The sequence below is a fragment of the Orcinus orca genome, chromosome 5 (genome assembly GCF_937001465.1).
Source record: "Orcinus orca chromosome 5, mOrcOrc1.1, whole genome shotgun sequence".
Taxonomy (NCBI): domain Eukaryota; kingdom Metazoa; phylum Chordata; class Mammalia; order Artiodactyla; family Delphinidae; genus Orcinus; species Orcinus orca.
In genome coordinates, this window is record NC_064563.1 from 140,660,581 (window position 1) to 140,681,464 (window position 20,884).

At 46.6% G+C, this 20,884-nt stretch overlaps 1 protein-coding gene across 3 annotated transcripts in view; it reads left to right on the forward strand.

The window, feature by feature from the left end:
• The window catches only part of SIM2 (SIM bHLH transcription factor 2), a 45,876-nt gene that overhangs the window by 10,321 nt on the left and 14,671 nt on the right, over positions 1-20,884 (forward strand). For all 3 annotated transcript variants that reach the window (XM_033418268.2, XM_004264550.3, XM_033418269.2), the window contains 5 exons: positions 1,734-1,823; positions 8,788-8,896; positions 12,242-12,327; positions 14,358-14,557; positions 19,272-19,378. In XM_033418268.2, the coding sequence (XP_033274159.1) occupies positions 1,734-1,823; positions 8,788-8,896; positions 12,242-12,327; positions 14,358-14,557; positions 19,272-19,378 (592 nt within the window). The remainder of the gene's footprint in view (positions 1-1,733; positions 1,824-8,787; positions 8,897-12,241; positions 12,328-14,357; positions 14,558-19,271; positions 19,379-20,884) is intronic.

The following is a 20,884-nucleotide window of genomic DNA, read 5'->3' on the forward strand; positions in this document are numbered from 1 at the left end:
TGGGGAAGAGAAGATCCCGGGATGTATTTGAAACCCGAGGCTTTTACAACATAAAGCTAGTGGTGTGGGAGCCGGCCGGGAAATGGTGCTCTTGGAGCCCTTCCCGCGCGCCCTTTGCTCTGCCCGCAAGCTCGGGTCCAGCTCCGTGCGCGGTATTTTAAGTGTTTGATGTTCCTACATATTATAAGTGACACTAATATCAGAGACAACTAAGTGCCAGGGAGTTCCAGTGAAAACCTGGCGGCAAAGTCAACGCCCCCAAATTTCTCCACTGTACGTTTATTTAATTCCGGAGTGTGTCTGTGGAGGGGCGGCTTTGCAGTTAATACACTCGCAAGCGCATTAGGTCGTTTGCAGCTATGAAAGCATAACCAACATTTTCCATTAAGAGTATTATTTTTTAAGCTACCGCTGGCAACCTTCAGAATTTAATTTTGATAACTTTTTCTCTTTTACTCATATGGCTGGCTGTCTGATACTATTTCATTAAATGTATCTCTTTAATTATTTCGGAGTTAAGCAAGAATGCAAAATGTGCCAAAACGTGGATAACTTCAGAAATTGCTGAATAGTTTATATCTTTGAGAAGGAGTTTAGTTGGGGAAATATTTTGTAACTGAGTTGGAAACATGAAAGTCGGGCTTATAATCAAGATGTTGATTTCAACCTCAGCACAGGGAAAGCTAATGATAGCTTAGTTGGCAAAGAAGATTTTGCAGCAAAACTGTATTTGAGACGCAGAATGTAAGGATATCTTTCAGGTTTCACTTCTACATTCTTTTTAGGCCCCCCTCCAAAGAGGGGGCGGATTTAGAAAAACCAAAGGTAATCTGGTTTCAATTACATGCTGTAAAAATAGAATTTGTGGCCAGAAATTAATTTGGAATATTTTTTTATGGGGGCAATGTTGTGGGTTGTATGGGCCTTTCACCAACTTTATTGCTTTTCTTTGGTTCTGGATCTAAAATATGAATGAGTAAATAAAATGCAGTTTTCTTTTTTCAAAATTAATTTAGTCTTTTTATCCTTGCCACACATAAATATGATCATTACCCTTTCTTTGACTTAATTACCTCTTATAATTTTACTTTTTTTTTGAGGGCTAGCCAAGTTAGGCAAAATCAGAATATCATGTAGGTAGCTTTAATTTTTCAGAAATTGATACTTTTTCTCCTGGAATTTTGCAAAGGTTGTTTGATCTCTTGCAGATGCTAAATAATTAATTTTGTAGACATAGTCTGTTAAAAATAACCAGGTATTTTATTTTCTGGGGAGTGGTAGTGTTCGGAATTTATTATTCACATGGTACTTAGGGATAACTAGAAAATTGTGGCGAATAAAGCCTATGTTCTAGTGGTATGACATGAAATGGTCTATACAGTGGTAGATTTTCCGCTAAGTACCATAGAACTCCGGATTTGTGCTAAGTGCTAAAATAACCCCAACAACAAAGCTACTACGTTTAAACTGAGCATGATAGGACTTCTCGAATGTTTTGCATGATTTTTGTGATGTAGATGTAAGACTGTTTTTAAAGTCCTTTAAAAGCATTTGAGAGCCTGGCTGGGGAACTAAACCTATAGTCCTTCTCTTGGCCCCGGGGCGCCGTTTCTGCATTTAACCATATACGTTGATTGAATACTTTATACATTTCTCCATCCCAGTGCCAGTACAATGATCAGATTTAACTCTAATGTCTATTATCTCTTACCCTGATGCTTTTTCTTTTACAGACTTTGGATGGATTTGTTTTTGTGGTAGCATCTGACGGCAAAATCATGTATATTTCGGAAACAGCTTCTGTACATTTAGGCTTGTCCCAGGTGGGTATTGACTGATTTTATGTACAACCAAAATAATAAGTTAAGCGTTGGCGGATCTTGACAGCCTTACCCAACTTGAAAATGAGTCCGTCCTAGTGTCTACTTTTGTGCCTGAACGTAATCCAAAATCGTCTTTTTCGGCCGGCCCGCGGGGCTTTTCTTCTCCGTGTTATGTTTCACTTTTCTACTTTCTTTTTCCTTTGGGGCTAATGCCTCGTAATGTCTTTGCAACAGTCAGCCTTGTCCAATAGCCTGGACTCCGTTTATACAGTAAAGTTCTCTGCTGCTAACAAGAGCTTCACAAAGGGAGATTTTTCAGTCCATGCTTGACGGTCTGCACGTGGTATTGTGAGTTGCTATGAAAGAGAGGCAAGCTGATGTAGAACATGGATTTTATGCGGAATGTGCTTTGGGGAGAGAGAAAAGGGTGGGGGCAGATTTATGAGTGTTCACATGGAATTCAGGGTAATTTTTCCTGAGTTTTTCCAGTTCAGTGGTCGTTTCAGTAAAGCATTTTATGTGCTTGTGATAGAAACTCATAAAACTCAGTTTACTACTGTTTTGCACAGCAAGGTCCTGGTTTCTTTAGAACATTTAAATATTACCTATTTTTCTGAAACGGTCTTCTAAAAGGGGTTCATTCCCTAGAGGAGAGAGGTGCACTGTTTTCTCTATCCTGTCAAGCCAAGGGTTTGGTAGAGGACTTGGCTCCTTGTCTGGGCTGTGGCCAGTCCGGATGGTGGGAGAGTCTACTGATGGTTGCCATTCATGTTTCTGATTTCACAAGCATGGATCATGGTTCTAAGAGTCACATTGTTTTATACATATAGGGGCTAAATGTTTCTTTACATTGTGAATTATCAGAGTGCTTTTTTTCATTACAACTGAAGACACACTAGAATTAATTAGATCCAGGAAATGGGCTCCCAGGAGGCACATGAATAATCTGTGCTGCACCAGCCTCCTCCTGTAGTGAAGCCAAAATAAAACATGCCAATTAAAGTGGCTTGGGCTTTCTCATTGAAAAACAAAATTACCAATTTGGAAACCTGCATCTGGTGTATTCCTCTTCTTTTTCTGCCAAGATGTTTTTAAACTTTCCATTTGTTTACAACCTTCTTTTCCAGTGGATGTATATCCTTATCCATATCCAAGTGGGTTTCTGCGCCTGTGTGTTTTCTTCTGCAAAGTCTTCTAAAACGAATCACATATTAAAATTGTTTGGCGTTTTCTGTTCTCTTCCTCTTCTCTTCTTTTATGATACCGGGTCTCCCAGATGAGATTTATTAAGGCTTGTCTCTTTCACCTATGTGACTCATGGGATTAGTGTACTTGTAGAATGGGACATACTATTGGAAATATGAAATTTTCTCTTTTTATATTTTCCAAAATTATTATTCTCTGAATTTCTACCTCATTATTCTCTGAATATTTAGAATTATTTAAGGCCCTTTAGTTAGACCCAGCCTGGTTTCTACTCCTGACTTGATTTGTGGCTGAGTGCCCTTGATCAGATTCCTTAACTTTTTAAATGGTAACTTATAAAACCTTTGATAAGTCTTATAATAATGTCACAAACAAGACAAAACATTTCACATACCTTAAAAATGGCTGGTCAAAAAAGAAAATGACTGGTCAAACATACTTTAAAATTGATAGAGTCATCTTTACTGAATATTAAATTTAGATCTGAGCTCCCTAGCAGTCAAAGCAAAAAGGGAAATGCATTTTGTTGTATGGTTTTCATTGTCTGATACGGGCAGGCAATTGACCTCTCTGCACCATAACTTAAATAAGAAAATAATGCCCGCTCTACTACTCTTTTAGGATCATAGTGAGAAACATACCAAGGGCCCATGTGATTTATAAACTATAGGGAGCTCCACAAAACCAGGCATTGTAAGTTTCATTAGAATTGTACTTCAAATAGCACAAAAGTCGCTTCAAATAGCATCCTTTGGTGGGCACATATTAGGGATAATTAGTCATGGGGAATGTTCTGGCACATCATAAGGCACTGTGCACATATGAGGATCTTCCAGTTCATTCTGTCAGGCTGCTCAGTCTGGCATTCTACATCTGTCTTTCGCTCTCTGTCACTTTTCTCTTTTCACATGGGAAATAAAAATGATTGTTTTTGAACACAATAATTAAGAATGACCAAAACATTGGATAGGTAACAAATATATCTCCTGTTCATGATAAACACCAAGAAAAGGAAATTTTTTTTCTTTGGATTTTTGAATTTTATTTAATTTATTTTTTTATACAGCAGGTTCTTATTGGTTACCTATTTTATACATATTAGTGTATACATGTCAATCCCAATCTCCCAATTCATCCCACCACCCCGCCACAGCTTTCCCCCCTTGGTGTCCATACATTTGTTCTCTACATCTGTGTCTCACTTTCTGCCCTGCAAACCGGTTCATCTGTACCATTTTTCTAGGTTCCACAAATATGCACTAATATACGATATTTGTTTTTCTCTTTCTGACTTACTTCACTCTGTGTGACAGTCTCTAGATCCATCCACGTCTCTACAAATGACCAATAAAGGAATTTAAGCAGAATTGGAATTTAAATTATATTTCCTTTTGGTCCTAATGCAGACGTAAAACTTTGTATATCATAATTTTGTATTTTCCAAAAAAATTGTAAAGATGCCTTTTGTCTGTATGTTGCCAGGAGAAGTGTCAATTTAAAATAAGTCAAACTGCCTGTCCATGTAGGACGGCTAATTTTTTTCTGATCTCCTGGCGGGACTATCTCACTATCAGTCACCAGCTACAAAAACGCTTTCACGCTGATGTCTGGGGAGTGTTTCATGGTGAACCGTTTAAATAAGCAACAACAAACTTTCCCCTCAAATCTGCCTCCTCTGCCCAGTTAACTCTGCAGAAGGAAACCTAGGCAGAATCACAATGTGTATTTTTTTCTGTCTTCTTAAATAGTAAAATAAGGTATTGAAAAGAATGTCAAATACCCAACTTCTGTTTAAAAAATTTTTTTTGCACCTTTTAGATTATTTTTACTAGTAGTAGTATAAGTCAGACAAACATATCAAACATGAAAACTTTAATTAAAATAGGCTTCAAGATTTTTTTTAATCACCGGAGATAAAAGTGTTAATAAAATTTTACCCACTAGTCAGAGTAACCTTTTAAACAGGTTTTCTGATGAATAAGGGCAGTAATAGCTTATATTTACATAAGGCCCTTCTGTGTTCCAAGAACTTTCAATTATTCTCTATAACAATATCTCTAGGTAACAACATTTTTCACATTAATTCGGGGTTAAACTCTATGTTAGCAGCTCCTAGGGAACATAAGCTCCTAGGTTTGCCATAATTGTGTGATAATTCACAGCAAACTGGTGGTTTTTTTTTTTTTTTAATCTGCACCATCTAAATAACTTTCTGAACTATTTGAGAATATAAAAACGATTCTTTATGTGTTACAAGCCCATCCCAATTCAGGGCCTTTTATTGAACTTTTTTAAAAGCATGTATTGGAATAAGAAGTCTACTTCATATGGCAGAGTTTATTAATTTATTTTTGCTTTTAAATTAGTAAATGCAGCAATCCTGGCTGTCAGACTTTGGTACCAAAAAATGACAGGGAGAACCACAAAATGCTAATTGTCTCCTCAGCCCATAGTGCACGTTGGGAAAAGAGTCAGCCATCTGCTTGAAAATTCTATTTGGTGTGTGCGCACATTCATAATACAAAAGAATCCATGTAGACACACATCTACTTGGAAGACGTAGAGTTGGGGAAGCACTTTTTATCCACCAAGTTTATTAAATGATTTAGTTTCATGGTTTTTTGGTTAACGTCATTAACTTATATTTGAAGAAGGAAAAAAGTCCTGCATACCTGTTGTGTATTTCTTCAAACATTTTAAAGTATCCTTGTGGTTTAAATTTCCTTATGGAAGTCGCATATGGTATATAACATCTAGGTAACTAGTATACGTTCTCACATAATATAGATATGTATGAAATAGCTGTTCACGAGATACATAAAGGAAAATGTAATATTTGAGAGTGTGGCCGGAAGCACAACTGTAAAAATAACCACGGTGTTGTTTGGGGCCATAAGACCTAATCCTTTCACTTTTGAAATAAAGAGAAAGAACCGGCGTTTAATGTTTGTTGACATAACTTGAACCCTGAAACCCAAACCATCTTTTTTTAAAATGGTTAATTTACCATAGTCAGCAAAACACCCAAAGCAGAGGAATGTGTGTTTCCAGAGTACTGGGTGAGTTTCCCCTTCTGACCCAGAATATATCCATTTAGTGCTGTATTTATCATATGTAGTTTTCTTGGCAGGAAGAAAAGCTATTCAGCAAAACATAAAAAAGCTCTTAGTAGGAAAGCAATTCATTTTGTAGTTAGCTGGGTTTTACAGATACTAAAATATCACATTGAAGGTCTCTTTTAATAAGGTTGTTGTATGAGAGCTGGGGAGTTTTATAGCAACAACCGTAATTTTTTTTTTTTTTTTTTTTTGGTGAGGTAGTCACATTTCTTTCAACATTCAAAAGCACGAATAGATATGTCAATACAGGAAACACCATGTCAACCGTAATTTTAAGTCAAGGTCAGTGCTGTTTTATCATTCCAAAATTTGTCTTTAAAAACATTTCCGTTACTTGAAGACTACGTTACTTGTTAGACAGCCTTAGAGGTTTATCACTAACCCGAGTATTCAGAAAATCAAGCCTTTTAATTCATGGACCTTCACTCTTCTCACTCTCCAAAGGCATGTGATGAGAATGGGATCTTTGGAAACAGATAAAGCTACTTTGGGATTAAAAGGCAAATCGGATCCCTGTGAGCCCAGATGCAAGTCTTTTCACGAATGTACGAGGTGTTTCTCTAAAAAGACATCAATTACTTTTTTCTCAAAGAGAACTTGGAGCAAACCAGAATTGTCATTTTTCTCTAAAAACCTGGGTAAGGGAGAAATGATAGGCCAACACGCACAAAAATTCTATTTTTTATTTTTTCGTTTTTAAAGTAAACCATTGAAATTGTGAATCAACTTAAACAATAGCTCCCTTATTTATCAGCCTCTATCCCTCCCCACCGGACAGCATCTCTAGGGCTGCCCTCAGGAAAAAGGAGATTGTCCGGTCCCCAATGGCTGCCATAAGTGTTGCTGATTTATTTAAACTTTTTAAGGATTACCAGGACTGACTTGAAAGAAGGATATTTCGTTTTTATTCTTTTATTTTTAATGAAATCCTGTAGTAACTTTTTCCATAGACAGATATCCATTTGGGTCCTTAGCGAAGTGGCAGGCTGGGGAGGTAGAGAGGGAACGTTTCTGCAAGAGGATTCTCTCTGCTGCTCTGTGTAATATTGGGAAAAACATTCCATGAAAAATGCAGAAAATAGAACTGTGAAACCTGTTTTAGGGACAAGATTACTTAGCAGGCCAGAAACATAACTCGTTCTGAATTGAAAGGCAACTCACACATCTTAACACATTGGGAGAAGTGGCTGGGCGGAGTGGGACTGACTTCACCTCTCTGCGGCCCCCTGGTCCCGCGTAAAGAGATTATGGCCTTGACGCTGATTTGGAACGGTGGCTCCTGGGAGAACCTCTCCATTAAACGGCCTGGCTGGGGCTGCCCTGCTGTGTGAGACGGCACCGTCGGGGCTGCCCCTTTACCGAGGATTGAGTCTCTGCTCCGATTGACAGCAGCCAAAAAAACAGGCGACAAGACACACTTAAAAATAACAGCCTGGCTTTGCTCTCTGATCTCGCCCTGTCCCCTGGGGGCGGGGCTGAGAAAGTCCCCAGACCCACCCAAGGCTCTGTGCTACGCCAAGGCAGTTCCTCACGCTCTCAGCATCTTCCTGAACTGGGCTGTGGGGCTCCCACTGGCTGCAGTAGGAGTACCATCACTGCCCCCACCTCCAGTACTCTAGGTGCGCTGACGCTGACTCACTGCCATTGTCTGCACTGTTGATCTCTGAAAAAGGATCCCCCCCCCCCACTGCTCAGAAGGCTGCACCGTTGGTGGTAGTTTCTGGAACATTCTATGCCACTGCCCATCTTCCGATGGGTGAGGGGCCCAGGTCCTAAGAATCTCTGTCATCCCCTATCATGACACTTGTGTTTGGGAGAACAATCAAAAATTCTCAAGGTTAGGACCTGAGTCTCCGGGGACCTCTGTGGAAAGATCGTTAACTATGGTGCTTTCCTGGAAACGCCCATGCCTGCAAAGCAGGGTCCAGTCCAACAAGGACATGGCCTCTAGGCCTGCGTGCTGTCCTCTGTGGGGTGTGTCTGGAAGTAGGTGGTGTCCGAATGTCGGGGGATCAGCCCCAAGGTCATGTGGCTCTCTGGAGTGACCCACAGCCTCCCAGAGGTCACTCAGCCACCCAGCCGCACCCAGGGGCGCAAGCCGTGGGGTTAGCACAGGCACCCTGGACCAGGTTTCTGCCCACGTGAAAGGCCCAGCAGGGTCCGAAGGAAAGGACCTTGCTGGGGGCGAGTCTTCCTCGAGCACAGGGTGCCCCCGAGGCTCCCGTGCTCAGCCTCCGTGTGCACGAGCTGTCGCAGGGACCCTGCTCTGGACGTGGCCACTGGCCTCCTGGCCACCAGTCCCCACAGGCAGCAGGTGAAGGATGGGGCTGGCTCCGGTCTGATTTAAGCCGCCTCCCGTGTGAAGGATGCTCCCCAGGCCAGGAGGGTCCCCCGGTCCACAGTGCACCTTTTTCATACTTCACTCCTGCTCAGGACGCCCCCCTGGCCTTGTTGGGAGACAGCTGGGCGCTGACTGAGAAAAGGCAAACATTTCTGTGTGAGGGTAAGGTGTGGGCTGAGCACAGAGATCAAGGTCCTGTCTCTCCCTGGCAGGTGCGTACCTATAATACACCTTCACCTCTCCACCTCCCCGAAGTCCTAGAGAAGATTCCTGACCCCTCCCTTCCTTTCCGCGGCAGGTGGAGCTCACGGGCAACAGCATTTATGAGTACATCCATCCTTCCGACCACGATGAGATGACTGCTGTCCTGACAGCCCACCAGCCTCTTCACCATCACCTGCTCCAAGGTATTTCCTCCAGACGAAAAGAAACCAGAATGAACGCCGGACGATGCTCTTTGCTGTGACCCTAGGGCTTAGTTTCCCATGATGCCCAGCCAGGTCTCTCCAGCAAACGTGCAGGGTCCACCAAGTGGGGATTTGTTTTTATGCTTCTGTCCTTTAAAGCAACTACTGATACCCTTTCACGTGCCAGAGACTGTGAGAGGTGCACAGTAGGAGACAGAGAAAAGTGGTCCAAGGCTTCCACCCCAAGGTGCTCTTGGTTTAGAATGCCAGCGACACAGGTCTAGACCTGGGCCTCTTAACCAGAGCGTCCGAGGATAAAACTCGGGTGGGGGGGGCATGAAATTGCACGGGGAAAATGACATCTTTCTTCCCTCTAGGTGAAATCTAGCACTTCCTTTGCTTGTAGATTGTAGACAGTAAGCCATCTCACTATCACAAGTACCTGTGGCTTTGCCTACAACAAGATTCACAGATATTTTCATGTCACCTTATGGTTGTTTCAGGTATTTAAACATATCGGTTATGCTCACCACTACTTTGAAATTTCAGGAGCTGAGAGTCTGCTACAGGATCTTGTTATTTAATGTGTTAATAAGGTAGCACATGTATAACCACAGCACCGCTTGTTGGAATATTTTGATGTTTTTCAATACAGCTGATGCCCTTTGAAATCTCATATATTTTATACTCTCAGAAACGTTATTCTGGGTGGGGATCTGCAGGTTTTGTGCCACAGCACGAGTCAGTTAAGAAGCCTTGGTCTAGACGGATGAGGCAGGTCTGTCCTGCTGACCTGGCTCCATTTGGCGACAGGAGTTTTCTCTTGACAGTCTCAACATTTAGCACGTATTGACGTGGTCCCCACTGTTTTAAGCACCCTGTTAGAACAGTTGTGGCATGGCTGTTTAGTAAGGGTGTGTAACATGTCTTCACACAAATGACTCCTTAATTTACAATTGCCATGTGTGCTAGGAAGACACAGAAGAACTTATTCCAGGGGCCCTGGCCTTGTAACTCCCTCTGATGGCCCAATGAGACCAACCAGTATGCTGACCAAAGGGTCTCTTGTCTGCTTCAGACTATGGTATCCCAACTCGGCCAAAATCCCCTAGTGAGACAAAATGCCAAAGAAGAAGTGTCAAAAGTGATGAGAATGGGGTAGCCAGCCACAGAAAAAAAAAAAATGGGTTCCATTCTTATTGCTTCCTCCTGAGATGGGCCATTCTGAGGCTAGGAGGAGAGAACACATATAGCACACTCAGTTTTAAAACCCCTGGCAGGGCTTCCTTGGTGGTGCTGTGGTTGAGAGTCCGCCTGCCGATGCAGGGGACACGGGTTCGTGCCCTGGTCCAGGAAGATCCCACATGCCGCAAAAAAAAAAACAAAACAAACAAACAAAAAAAACCCTTGCAGATCCAGCTCTGTGGCCCCCATGTTCTAGCTCCAGAAATAGTCACCATGTGTCTACCAAGGAGGGAGACTGGTATGTCGCTTTCTGAAATGAGATGGGGGCTTAGTTGTAGCTATGGCCTGTGGTGCTTAAGTCCTTGGAAATGGTCCAGCTGCATACATGAACAGGAATACGACTCCGAAGAAATAATTTCCAACAAAATAAGGGCTAGGAGAGCACATTGGTTCCGAATCTAATGCTTTCACTTCGGGGTTGTTTAAAGTCGGACAAAGACAGCTGGAATCTTAGAGAATTCCTCAGAACATTGTGGGGTGTGTGTGTGTGTGTGTGTGTGTGTGTGTGTGTGTGTGTTTAATTGAAGTATAGTTGATTCACAACGTTCTATTAGTTTCAGGTGTTCAGCAAAGTAATTCGATTTTATATATATTCTTTGTCAGATTTTTTTCCACTATAGGCTTTTACAAGATATTGAATGTGTTGTTATTGTTTTAAAAAGTTACAGTGTGTTAATTGCACGGGAGTGGGCTTTCTGTCAGTAGCTCCGGTTTCATTTTACCCTTCCATGTCGTAGCCTTTAAAAAAGTGTTTAGAAAATGACAGCAAATGGGAGTATCGGGAGACCCGTCCAGTTTCCTGCAGGGTCCACGTCTAAGGTGGGCCAACAGTACAGGAGAAGGTCTGGGAGACGTGGGGTCTCCCACTGACTCATTTCCACAGCCAACCGAGTGTTCAGGCTCTGAGGTTCACAGCACCTGGTTTTCACCTCATCTGCAGAGTTGGTTTTCTGTGTCTGAACTGGCCTCCTTGTTTTATGGTAATTGTGTGAGAAGTGGGCCCTCCCCAGAACTGGATAGTTAATTACTGGGTGATGGATTTTACACCTGAGTGTGCTCTTCTGGAAATGGGGTAGACAGGCCGCCATGTTAGAGGGAAGCCTTCTGCCTCCAGACCCCAGCTGTGCAGAGAAATTGTGGGTAAATATGGCAGCCCCTCCAGCTAGGGGAGGGGGGCCTCTGAGGTGATGCCCTTATCTACACTGGGCAGTGCCCTCGGGGAGGGGCGGAAGGCCTTGCTTCCATTCCTAGCGGTAACCTTTCTTTAAAAATTAATTTATTAACCACCACCAAAGAGCTGTTTATTTAGAGTGGAATGACCTCGCTCTCACCCTGGGGTGAGGACAGTCTGCCATCCGTGCCCAGAGAGCTGGTGTCCGCTCACTAAAGCAGAGGGTGTTTCCTTGGGGGACGTTTGCGTTTGCAGTAGTGAGGTCGGAGATTCGTGTGTGAGGCCTGCGACAGGAATGAAGGAAAGGCTTTGGGCCAGAGAAAGGGGCGGAGGGGGTGGGCATCCATCCAGGGCTGTAACTGAGGGTGAAAGCTTTGATCTGGCCCAGTGGGTCTGCTGGGTCCTTTGCCCCATCCCACGATGCGGGGCAGTCTCGGTGCCCATGGCCGTGGGCGCACTGGCACAAGGGGCCCTGGGGCCGGCTCCCTCTGCCAGGGAAAGGCCTGCACTTCTGACTCTCAGTCAGTCAGAGGGGGGACATCAGATGCTTCTGGGCTTCCCAGCAGGCTCGGCACCCGCCCAGGGCTGGCCAAGGCGATGCTCCTGGCACCAGGCCTCTCTGTGGCCACCATCAGGGGACCACGGCAGGTTGAGCAGGGCTGGGCTGCTGCGCACGGATCCTCACCTTGGCCCCAGGTTGGCGTTTAGCAAGGTCTTGCTGTGGCCATGTTTCGGGCTACCCCTTTCTGGAGCACGTGGAAGCTGTGCCGGGTCCTGGCCACCGGCCTCTCTGGGTGGGGTTCTGGGTGGACTGGGCCAAGGCCTCTGGCTGCCTGATCTGGTCCAGAGGGTTTATTGGGAGTGTTGGGATAAAGTCAGGGGAAGCATCGTGGGACAGTTTGCCAATCTAACCTCACGCCTGCTTTCAGAGTATGAGATCGAGAGGTCGTTCTTTCTTCGAATGAAGTGTGTCTTGGCGAAAAGAAACGCCGGCCTGACCTGCAGCGGATACAAGGTACCGGGAGCCAAGGGCTTGCAGGCGGGAAGGGGCAGCGGTGGGTCGGTGGGTCTTCGCCGTGCTTTGTGCTTTGCTTCACGTTCAGGAACGTCTGCAGACAGGAAGGCATCACTGCCTAATGTAGAACTTTCTAGGGACGCTACTCACGGCAAGTGTGAGAGCTGGAATCTTACAGGGATATTCCAGGCAGGCTGGATTTCGTTGTCTGAGGCCAGGAATCAATGGGGCTAAGGGTAGAATTTGACCTTGGCACTTTCAGGTTCTACATTGCACGCAGGGCAGTACTGCTGGAGCAGCCGCGCCTCGACTTCCTCCTGCCTCAGAAGAGAGAGGGTCACCAGCCCACCGCTCTGGGGCTAGAGGTGGACGGGAGCCTTTTTGCGGGAGAATTTGCATAAAAGGAGGGAGGGGTGGGGTGAAGAGAGAGGAAAGGGTCCTGTGCCTTTGCCCTTTGTCCTGTCTTTCTGGAATGCCCCTCCCCCCTCCTACCCATCCCAGGGTCCGCCTTCCCTCAGCCTCTCTTCAGCCCTGCTCCTTTGAGCCTCAATGCCAGCTCTTCCCTTTGACCATTACCTCACTCTGTTTCATAGATTGGGAGATACTTTTCTTATTTGCTGTCCCAGACCCTAAACCTCAGAGGTGGAAGCCTCCAGCACCACCCTGCACCCTGTAGATATTCTTCTGGAGACTTGGGTCCTGAGATGTTTCTGACACTTACTAACCATCCAACTGTCTGATCTTAAGGAAAACACATCACCTACCTTGTCCTCAGTTTCCTCATCAGTAAAATGGGAGAATAGACTCCAAAGATTCTAAGATTTGTTCCAGCCCTCAAGACTGTGAGTGTATTCAGGAATCCTGAGGAAAGTTTTTGAAAAGAGGATTTAAGATGTTAGCTGTTCATCACTGCTGTTATGATGATCGTGATTCTTTCAAAGATTTTACTGGGCTTCCCTGGTGGTGCAGTGGTTGGGAGTCCACCTGCCTATGCAGGGGACACAGGTTCGTGCCCCAGTCCGGGAAGATCCCACATGCCGCGGAGCGGCTGGGCCCATGAACCATGGCCGCTGAGCCTGCGCGTCCGGAGCCTGTGCTCCGCAATGGGAGAGGCCACAACAGTGAGAGGCCCACGTACCGCAAAAAAAAAAAAAAAAAATTTACTGACTGTAACTGGTGTAAATGCTTCAATATTGAAGCTTAGGGCTGTACAGATGTTTCCGTTTGATATTTGGAACACTATACATTTTCTCCTATATGGTTCTTGGCTATAACAATTAGAAGTGTTTCTATATAGCCACGCTGGATTTTTGTTTATTACAAGTGGATAAAATCTTGAATTATAAATAAAGTAAATAAAATAAAATAAGCATACGTTCAAAATGAGGACTTTTTTTAAAGGGAATTCCCTGGCGGTCCAGTGGTTAGGACTCCACACTCCCACTGCAGGGGGCACGGGTTCGATCCCTGGTCGGGGAACTAAGATCCCGCATGCCTCACAGCCGGAAAAAAAAAAAAAATGAGGACTTTTTTGATTGTACTGAAAGAACTCTTCATTTACTGAAGTGATACAGCTTGTCAAACTATTTAAATGTCAAGTTAGCAATTGCGAAATTCAATCTCATTGGGAGATGAGCTTTATAGTTACTGAAGTGAACATTATGGAACAAGTGCTCAGCTCCCCAAATGCCATTGTTGTGCCCTCTAATTGCAATGGCCGTGAGTTAATTACGCATAAATGCATCATACAGCAGAGAGTCTTCACTTGTGGAGTTACTGGGCATAGTCAATTGCATAAGATAACTCTTATATTTCATGACGATATTGTTTCCTAAGAAAGAAGCATAGTTCATTTCTTCCGAGCAGTGAATCAGATGTCTGTCAGCATGTTCGCTGCACGGCTCAGTAGAGGCTGGGCTGGGGGAATATTCCAACCTGTTCCAGAAAAGAAGCAGGCCCAGAGCCAGGAGCGGTGGGTACCAGTCTGACCTCTAGGGCACCACCAGCTGACCCTGCCTGTGCTTTCCCAGGTCATACACTGCAGCGGCTACTTGAAGATCAGGCAGTATATGCTGGACATGTCCCTGTACGACTCATGCTACCAGATCGTGGGGCTGGTGGCCGTGGGCCAGTCACTGCCGCCCAGCGCCATCACTGAGATCAAGCTGCACAGCAACATGTTCATGTTCAGGGCCAGCCTCGACCTGAAGCTGATATTCCTGGATTCCAGGTGAGTTTGGCACCTGCTGCTGCAGAGTTCCGGAAGATTCTGATGGTGGAAACTGGCCCCTGAAAGCTACACTATTAAACCAACATGTAGCAAGCAATAAGCTGTACTAAGAATATGAATTAGAAAGAGATTTAGTGAAAGAATTAGTATCGACCTTAATCATCCAGGAGTGGCTGGCCTCTCCAGCTTATAGGTACTTGTTTTATTTGTTTATATTTTCATCGTCTCACTGGAGTTTGAACTGGAAATATGTGTTTTGGGCAAAAGTTAGCCTTTTGAAGATCCATGAGGTCAGGATTCTGCCTTGTGTCTCCGTCAAGTTGGTAGGACTTTAAAACAAACAGAAAGTCTCCACTCTGAGCGGTGTGTGTTACTGCGAGGGCTTCCAGCTCCAGCTGGCGGGAAGCCGAGCTCTGCGGTCCCTGCAGGGCTGAGGCAGCGAGCAGAGAGGGGGCCTTCTCTGGGGGGAAGGCTGGACCCACAGGTGCCCGTCGGCAGCTGGGCTGGGAGGGCACCTCCGGCTGACGGGGAGGGCGAGGCTGCAGCGTCCCCAGAACTGTCTCCCACTTGGCGAGGCCCAGCAATTTGAGAATCTCCTCTCATAGAGAGGAGGGAGGGTGGACGAGGCAGAGGCACTGACCTGTTGTTTCACTGGGCCTGGGGAGGCGTCTCTGCGTCCCCCGAGGCAGGCTGCGGGCCTGCGGGGCCTCCCTGGGCTTCCATTTCCTTTGCCCATTTGGCTACTCACAAGGATGTTAGGAAAGATGAAGCTACGTCGTAGATGGGAAGCATTTGTAAAAGTGAAAAGCCTGATACACCTGCAAGGTGAGTCGTTGTGCCTCTTGGCCTTTAAGATTCCTCAACTGTACAGACGGAAACGAGTGTTCAGAGACCCAACTCCTGACTTTTGGTGTGTGTAGCTGAGCTTTCTGGGAGACAAGTTTTACACACACACACACACACACACACACATTTTCCTGTATATCCCGAAGCTAGGATGTATTGATTTTTTTTCACTTTTTAAAAATTGTGGTAAAATATACATGACGTAAAATTGATCCTTTTGGGCTTCCCTGGTGGCGCAGTGGTTGGGAGTCCGCCTGCCAATGCAGGGGACACGGATTCGTGCCCCGGTCCGGGAAGATCCCACATGCCGCGGAGCGGCTGCGCCCGTGAGCCATGGCCGCTGAGTCTGCGCTCCGCGACGGGAGGGGCCACAGCAGTGAGAGGCCCGCGTACCGCAAAAAAAAAAAAAAAATTGATCCTTTTACCCATTTATGGAATAAAAATAAACTTACCTGGTTACGGATAAGAGGTGAAGACACTAGCCTAGCTCATCGTGAATGCAGCTCAGAACCATTCAGAGGTAGAGAAATGACAAGGGTTGGCCTTACGGGGTCATCCTCACGCTCCCAGAAACTCCAAGCAGAGAGGAAATACAACCCCTTGGGGGAAAGATGCCGGCAGCTCTTGGGAGGGCCAGACGCTGGCAAGGGCTGTTTTCTTGCAGTAAAGACGGAGGCACCTGCAGGGAGGAGCTGGGAGGCTGGGAGCTGCTCCAGAGCCGGGCGTGGGGCAGGCCTTGCAGCACGCAGGGACAGAGAAGCTCTCTCCAGGCTCAGGAGCCACTTCGGAAAGTGGACTGTGGGGCTTCTTCCCTGCTGGCGCAGTGGTTGGGAGTCCGCCTGCCGATGCAGGGGACGCGGGTTCGTGCCCCGGTCCGGGAAGATCCCACATGCCGCGGAGCGGCTGGGCCCGTGCGCCATGGCCGCTGAGCCTGCGCGTCCGGAGCCTGTGCTCCGCAACGGGAGAGGCCACAACAGTGAGAGGCCCGCGTACCGCAAAAAAAAAAAAAAAAAAAAAAAAAAAGTGGACTGCAAGAAAATCTGACTGTCCATGTTCATTATTTTAGAAATTTGGGAGGACACGACGGGTTTCTCCCTTGTTTTATCTCCCAGTTTTTCTTTGACCATCCCGGGAAAAGGCTCTGAGGCTTGGTGAATCCTCTAGACGAGGAAAGAGGGGCGTCTCCCCAGAGGAGGGATTTCAGGTCTCCTCGAGTTGTTTAATCCACACAGCTTTGAAACGTGAGGGGCAAATCTGGGAGCTTTACGGAGGAGGTTGTGTGAGTTTAGCTCGGAGGCCAGCTTGCTCCTGAAGGGAGCCTCTGCTTCTGGGTGTAAGGGCCGTAGCCCCGAGGTGAGTAGTAAAGCAAGGTGGCCGTCTCGAGGAGGACTTCCTGTCTCTACAGAAGCCCGTGAAGTTCTACTAAGTACCAGGAAGCTCTTAGCAAAGCCTTGAGGTCTTTTCTGAACCCCCGTCGTCTAGGAGGCCCTGAAGAATTCTTCACACTCTGGTCTGCAGTCGGTTGCAGCTCGATGGTCTTTGAAAGGCCACTGGGCTGGGGGACAGAACTGGCCCAGTGCCAGAGGGTCAGTAGAAAGGCCTGGCAGGGTGATGTCAACTCCCACATCCAAACCCCAGAAGCCACGGCAAGGGGTTGGCCTGAAGCCCAGCAGCCCCAAAGTCACAGGGGCCAGGGTGGGAGTCCTGGCAGGAGGGCCCAGCTGGTGCCCCCCCGCCAGCATAATCCGAGACAAAACTGAACTCGGCGTAACCTGAAATCTGGTTCATGGGGGTTTTGTGGTATTTCACTTTGAAACTGTAGCTGGTGCTTTTGCTAAGGATGGGTGAACCCGGCGATGTTTGGGGTTTGGCAAATCCCTCTGACAGGTCTTCAGACACTAGAAGGTTGGAAAAAAACAAGAGGGCAGCCTGCCAAACCCTTCCCTTCCCCTTTAATTTTTAAAGCCAGTGTGTACTTTGATGAGAAACTTAATACATGTGTTTCTGATTCATTTACACATTCGGGGCCGTTGTTCTGAAACTTTACGTCCAAAGGGTCTGGGAAGCCTCTTTCATCCCCACACCGTAGAGATGCCTGGTTTTCTTTTGGGGGGAAGCCAGACGTCTCAATTTTCCTGCCACACGGAGTTAGACTCCAGTGGGGCCTGAAGTTCTAGGTGGCCCTTGGACAGGTCCCCCGAGCCCTGAGAGGCTCTGGCCTGTGCAAATTCCCTTTCTACCCACCTCCAGCCCCAGCTCCTTCCTGCCCTGGAGGAACACCATGGAAATGTGTACACCAAATAGTGAGTGATTCCATGGAAATATGAGGCTCACAGAGATTTACGACCCAAAGCCTGTGCAGAGCTCCCCAGAAAGGGGAGCGGGTTAGGGAATGAAAGTGAGGTCAAGTTTCCCCATTTAATTTACAGCTAACATTTCAGATCTGGGCCAGCAGGGCCCCTAGGCCCTGTCACCCTCAGTCCCCACTGACTTCTCACCATGGCCTCACCTCCTTTGGAATCCCGTCTTGTCTCCACTTTCATCTGTTCTTGAATGTCTGTCACCAAGATGTTAGGGCCGCCTCCTCTGGGGGCGTGGCTCCCAGCACCGTTATCCGTGGCCTGGGAATAGGTACCACGGCCACATGCAATTTTCACCTACGGGTGGAGGGATCCAAATGCTAGCGATGATGGGTGCTGAGAGCCACTCTTCTTCAAAGAACTGAAGTGGGAAATGAATATGCCTGGGGCTTGATGAGAATAAAAAATGGGCAATGGTGAGTAAGCACAGGGAGAATGCTTCCATTTCCACAGCGAGCTCGATAAGCCTTGCCTTCAGTCACGACAGTTTGGGGTGTCATTATACTATTTTCTGGGGGCAAACAGTCCTCCACCGATAGGAGTCTTAAACGTCTCCCGTTACTCCCTAAATCTCATCTGCAGGAATCCCCCAATCATCATAGCATCATCCTGAGACCCACTGTGCCAGGTAACAGTGTCCAGTGTGGATGGAGGGTTACAGGTTCGCACACACAACAGGCAGGATGTGGAACCAACCCAAGTTTTCATCATCAGGTGAAAGGATGAAAAAAATGCTGCATCTACATAAAACAGAATATTCTGCAGCCATAAAAAAGGAATGGCATCCTGGTAGATGCCACAACATGGATGAACCTTGAAAACATGTTAAATGAAAGAAGCCGGGCACCAAAGGTCAAATATTGCATCCCTCCACTCAGAGGAAATATCGAGAGGAGACAAATTACTAGAGATAGAACGCAGAAGAGAGGTTGCCAGGGACTTGGGGAGGGGGAAGTGGGGGGTTATTGTTTAATGGGTGCAGAGTTTCTGTTCGGGGTGATGAAAATGTTCTGGAAATGGAAGTGGTGATGGTCATACAAGTGAATTGTACACTTTAAAATGGTTAAAATGGTAAATTTTATGTCATGTATGTTTTACCAGAATAATTTTTAAAACTTTCACACCGGACTTTCCCCCCCAAAAACCCCAGCGAGTGGGCTCTGTCTCACCTTGGTAGCTCCTCCCAGTATCAGTATCAAGTCCACTCTTAAGCATCTTCTGATAGGCTTCACCTGGAAAAGGTATTGACCGTTTTGAGCCATCCCAAACCTTCCAGCCAGTGGCTTCAGAAGGACATTCCTGCTCATGACGAGTGCTGTGTCGTGCACTGGGCTGGAGCTCATAGACTTTCTTGTAAAAAAAAGATCATTCTCAGTTTCCAAAATCAACACTCTCTCCACCCACCCCCAAGCCTTTTAGCACTTGATTAGTTGGAAAAACCAATGTTAGTTTAAATGAAACGCAATCTGCAGGGCATTGTAATTCACGGAGCCACCGCCCTCCCCCAGGGTGACCGAGCTGACTGGGTACGAGCCACAGGACCTGATCGAGAAGACCCTGTACCATCACGTGCATGGCTGCGATGTCTTCCACCTGCGATATGCGCACCACCTCTGTGAGTACTGTGCTCACCCTGGCCAGGAGCCCTGGCAGCCTGGGAGGGAGCGCCGAGGACAGAGTGGGGGCAGCGTCCCTTGTGTGATGCCATGACTACCCATCATGTACCCACGAATCTTAAACATCAAGTCTGTCTCCAGGTAGCCCTTGCTTTCAGCACAGGCACTCACTGTCACTTCTCAACTGTCCAGTGAAACCCTGGCAGGTGTGGGATGATGTGGAAGTTGCTGGATTCTATTCAATAGATTATGGATTTGGAACCTAAATTTCTCTATGACGTCTGGATAGCAGTTGTGGATAACGACAACAGCAGTAGAAGAACTGATACTTACAGGGCCCTTACTAATGTCCGGCACTTGTTTGTTTAAGTGATTAAATCCATTACCAACCAAGTGAGGGAGGTTCTCATGTTCACGATCCTCCCTTTGCTGTTGAGTATGCCGAGGTTCAGAGAGGTTAAGCCACTTGCCTATGGTCACACAGCAAGGAGGTGACATAGCTGGGAGCTGAAACCAGTGAATTCGGCCTCCAACCGCTGTGCATCATTGGTTGGGAAGCTCAGGGAGACCACAGGTTTCTAGGATGGGAGAACTCCACGTAGAAAGAGAAAACCAACAGTATTCCATTTGTCAACAGAGGAAGTTTGGGGAACATCTGGATGGGAGGGTGGAGGCGCTCGTCACTGAAATGGTGAAAGAAGTAACACTTTTCTTGTAGAACCAAATCGAGGCAGCAAATAACTGGGATGCAGTAGAATAGCTCATCTTCCCGCCGCCCAGCCCCACCATGCTAATGGCCGGTCCAGGGGTGCTTGTTAACGGGGTACGGGGGGCTGGGGGAGCCAGATCTTCTGCAATGTGGCCCGGGTGGCACGTCCTCCTTCTCGCTGTGTGTTGACTAAGAGGCATCAGAGGACAAGATGCTGGTGTTGGTTGCAGCTGGGCGACGGGTCCCGGGGCTGCTCGCTCCTTGGCCACGCCATCTGCCTGGCCGTTTGGTGACAACTGGGACTCAGTTAGCCCGGCAGTTACTAGGGTATCGCTCTCCTCGCGAGTCACTAAGGGCAGAAACCTGTGACAACCAGGAGGTTGGCTGGGCAGACGCCATCAGCTTTTTTCTGCTCCTTGTAATTCACAACAGCATGGAAAAGCCCCCGTGCATGCAAATACGTGGAGTTGTGAGCAGCTTTTTATGTCTTTTTTTAAAAAAATGGCCAAATCACGATCTCATGTAAACGTCCCTGACCTTCTCGAAGCCCAGCGTGGTAGGAAGCAGCTGCCTGTTGTTTACAAGGGCTCTGTAGGGCAGGTCGCTGATACGGGAGCTAGAAGTCTTCCTTGTGTAAACGGGGCAGGAAGTGTCAATTACAGAATTAGGTCTTCGGGAGACCTGAAAGGCAGGGCGGGCGGTAGACGGGAGCCGCTGGGAATGTGTGCTCTGGAGTAAGGGGGGTGGAAGAGGCACCTGCTGGAGGCTGTGCACCACGGAACAGTCTAGAGGAAAG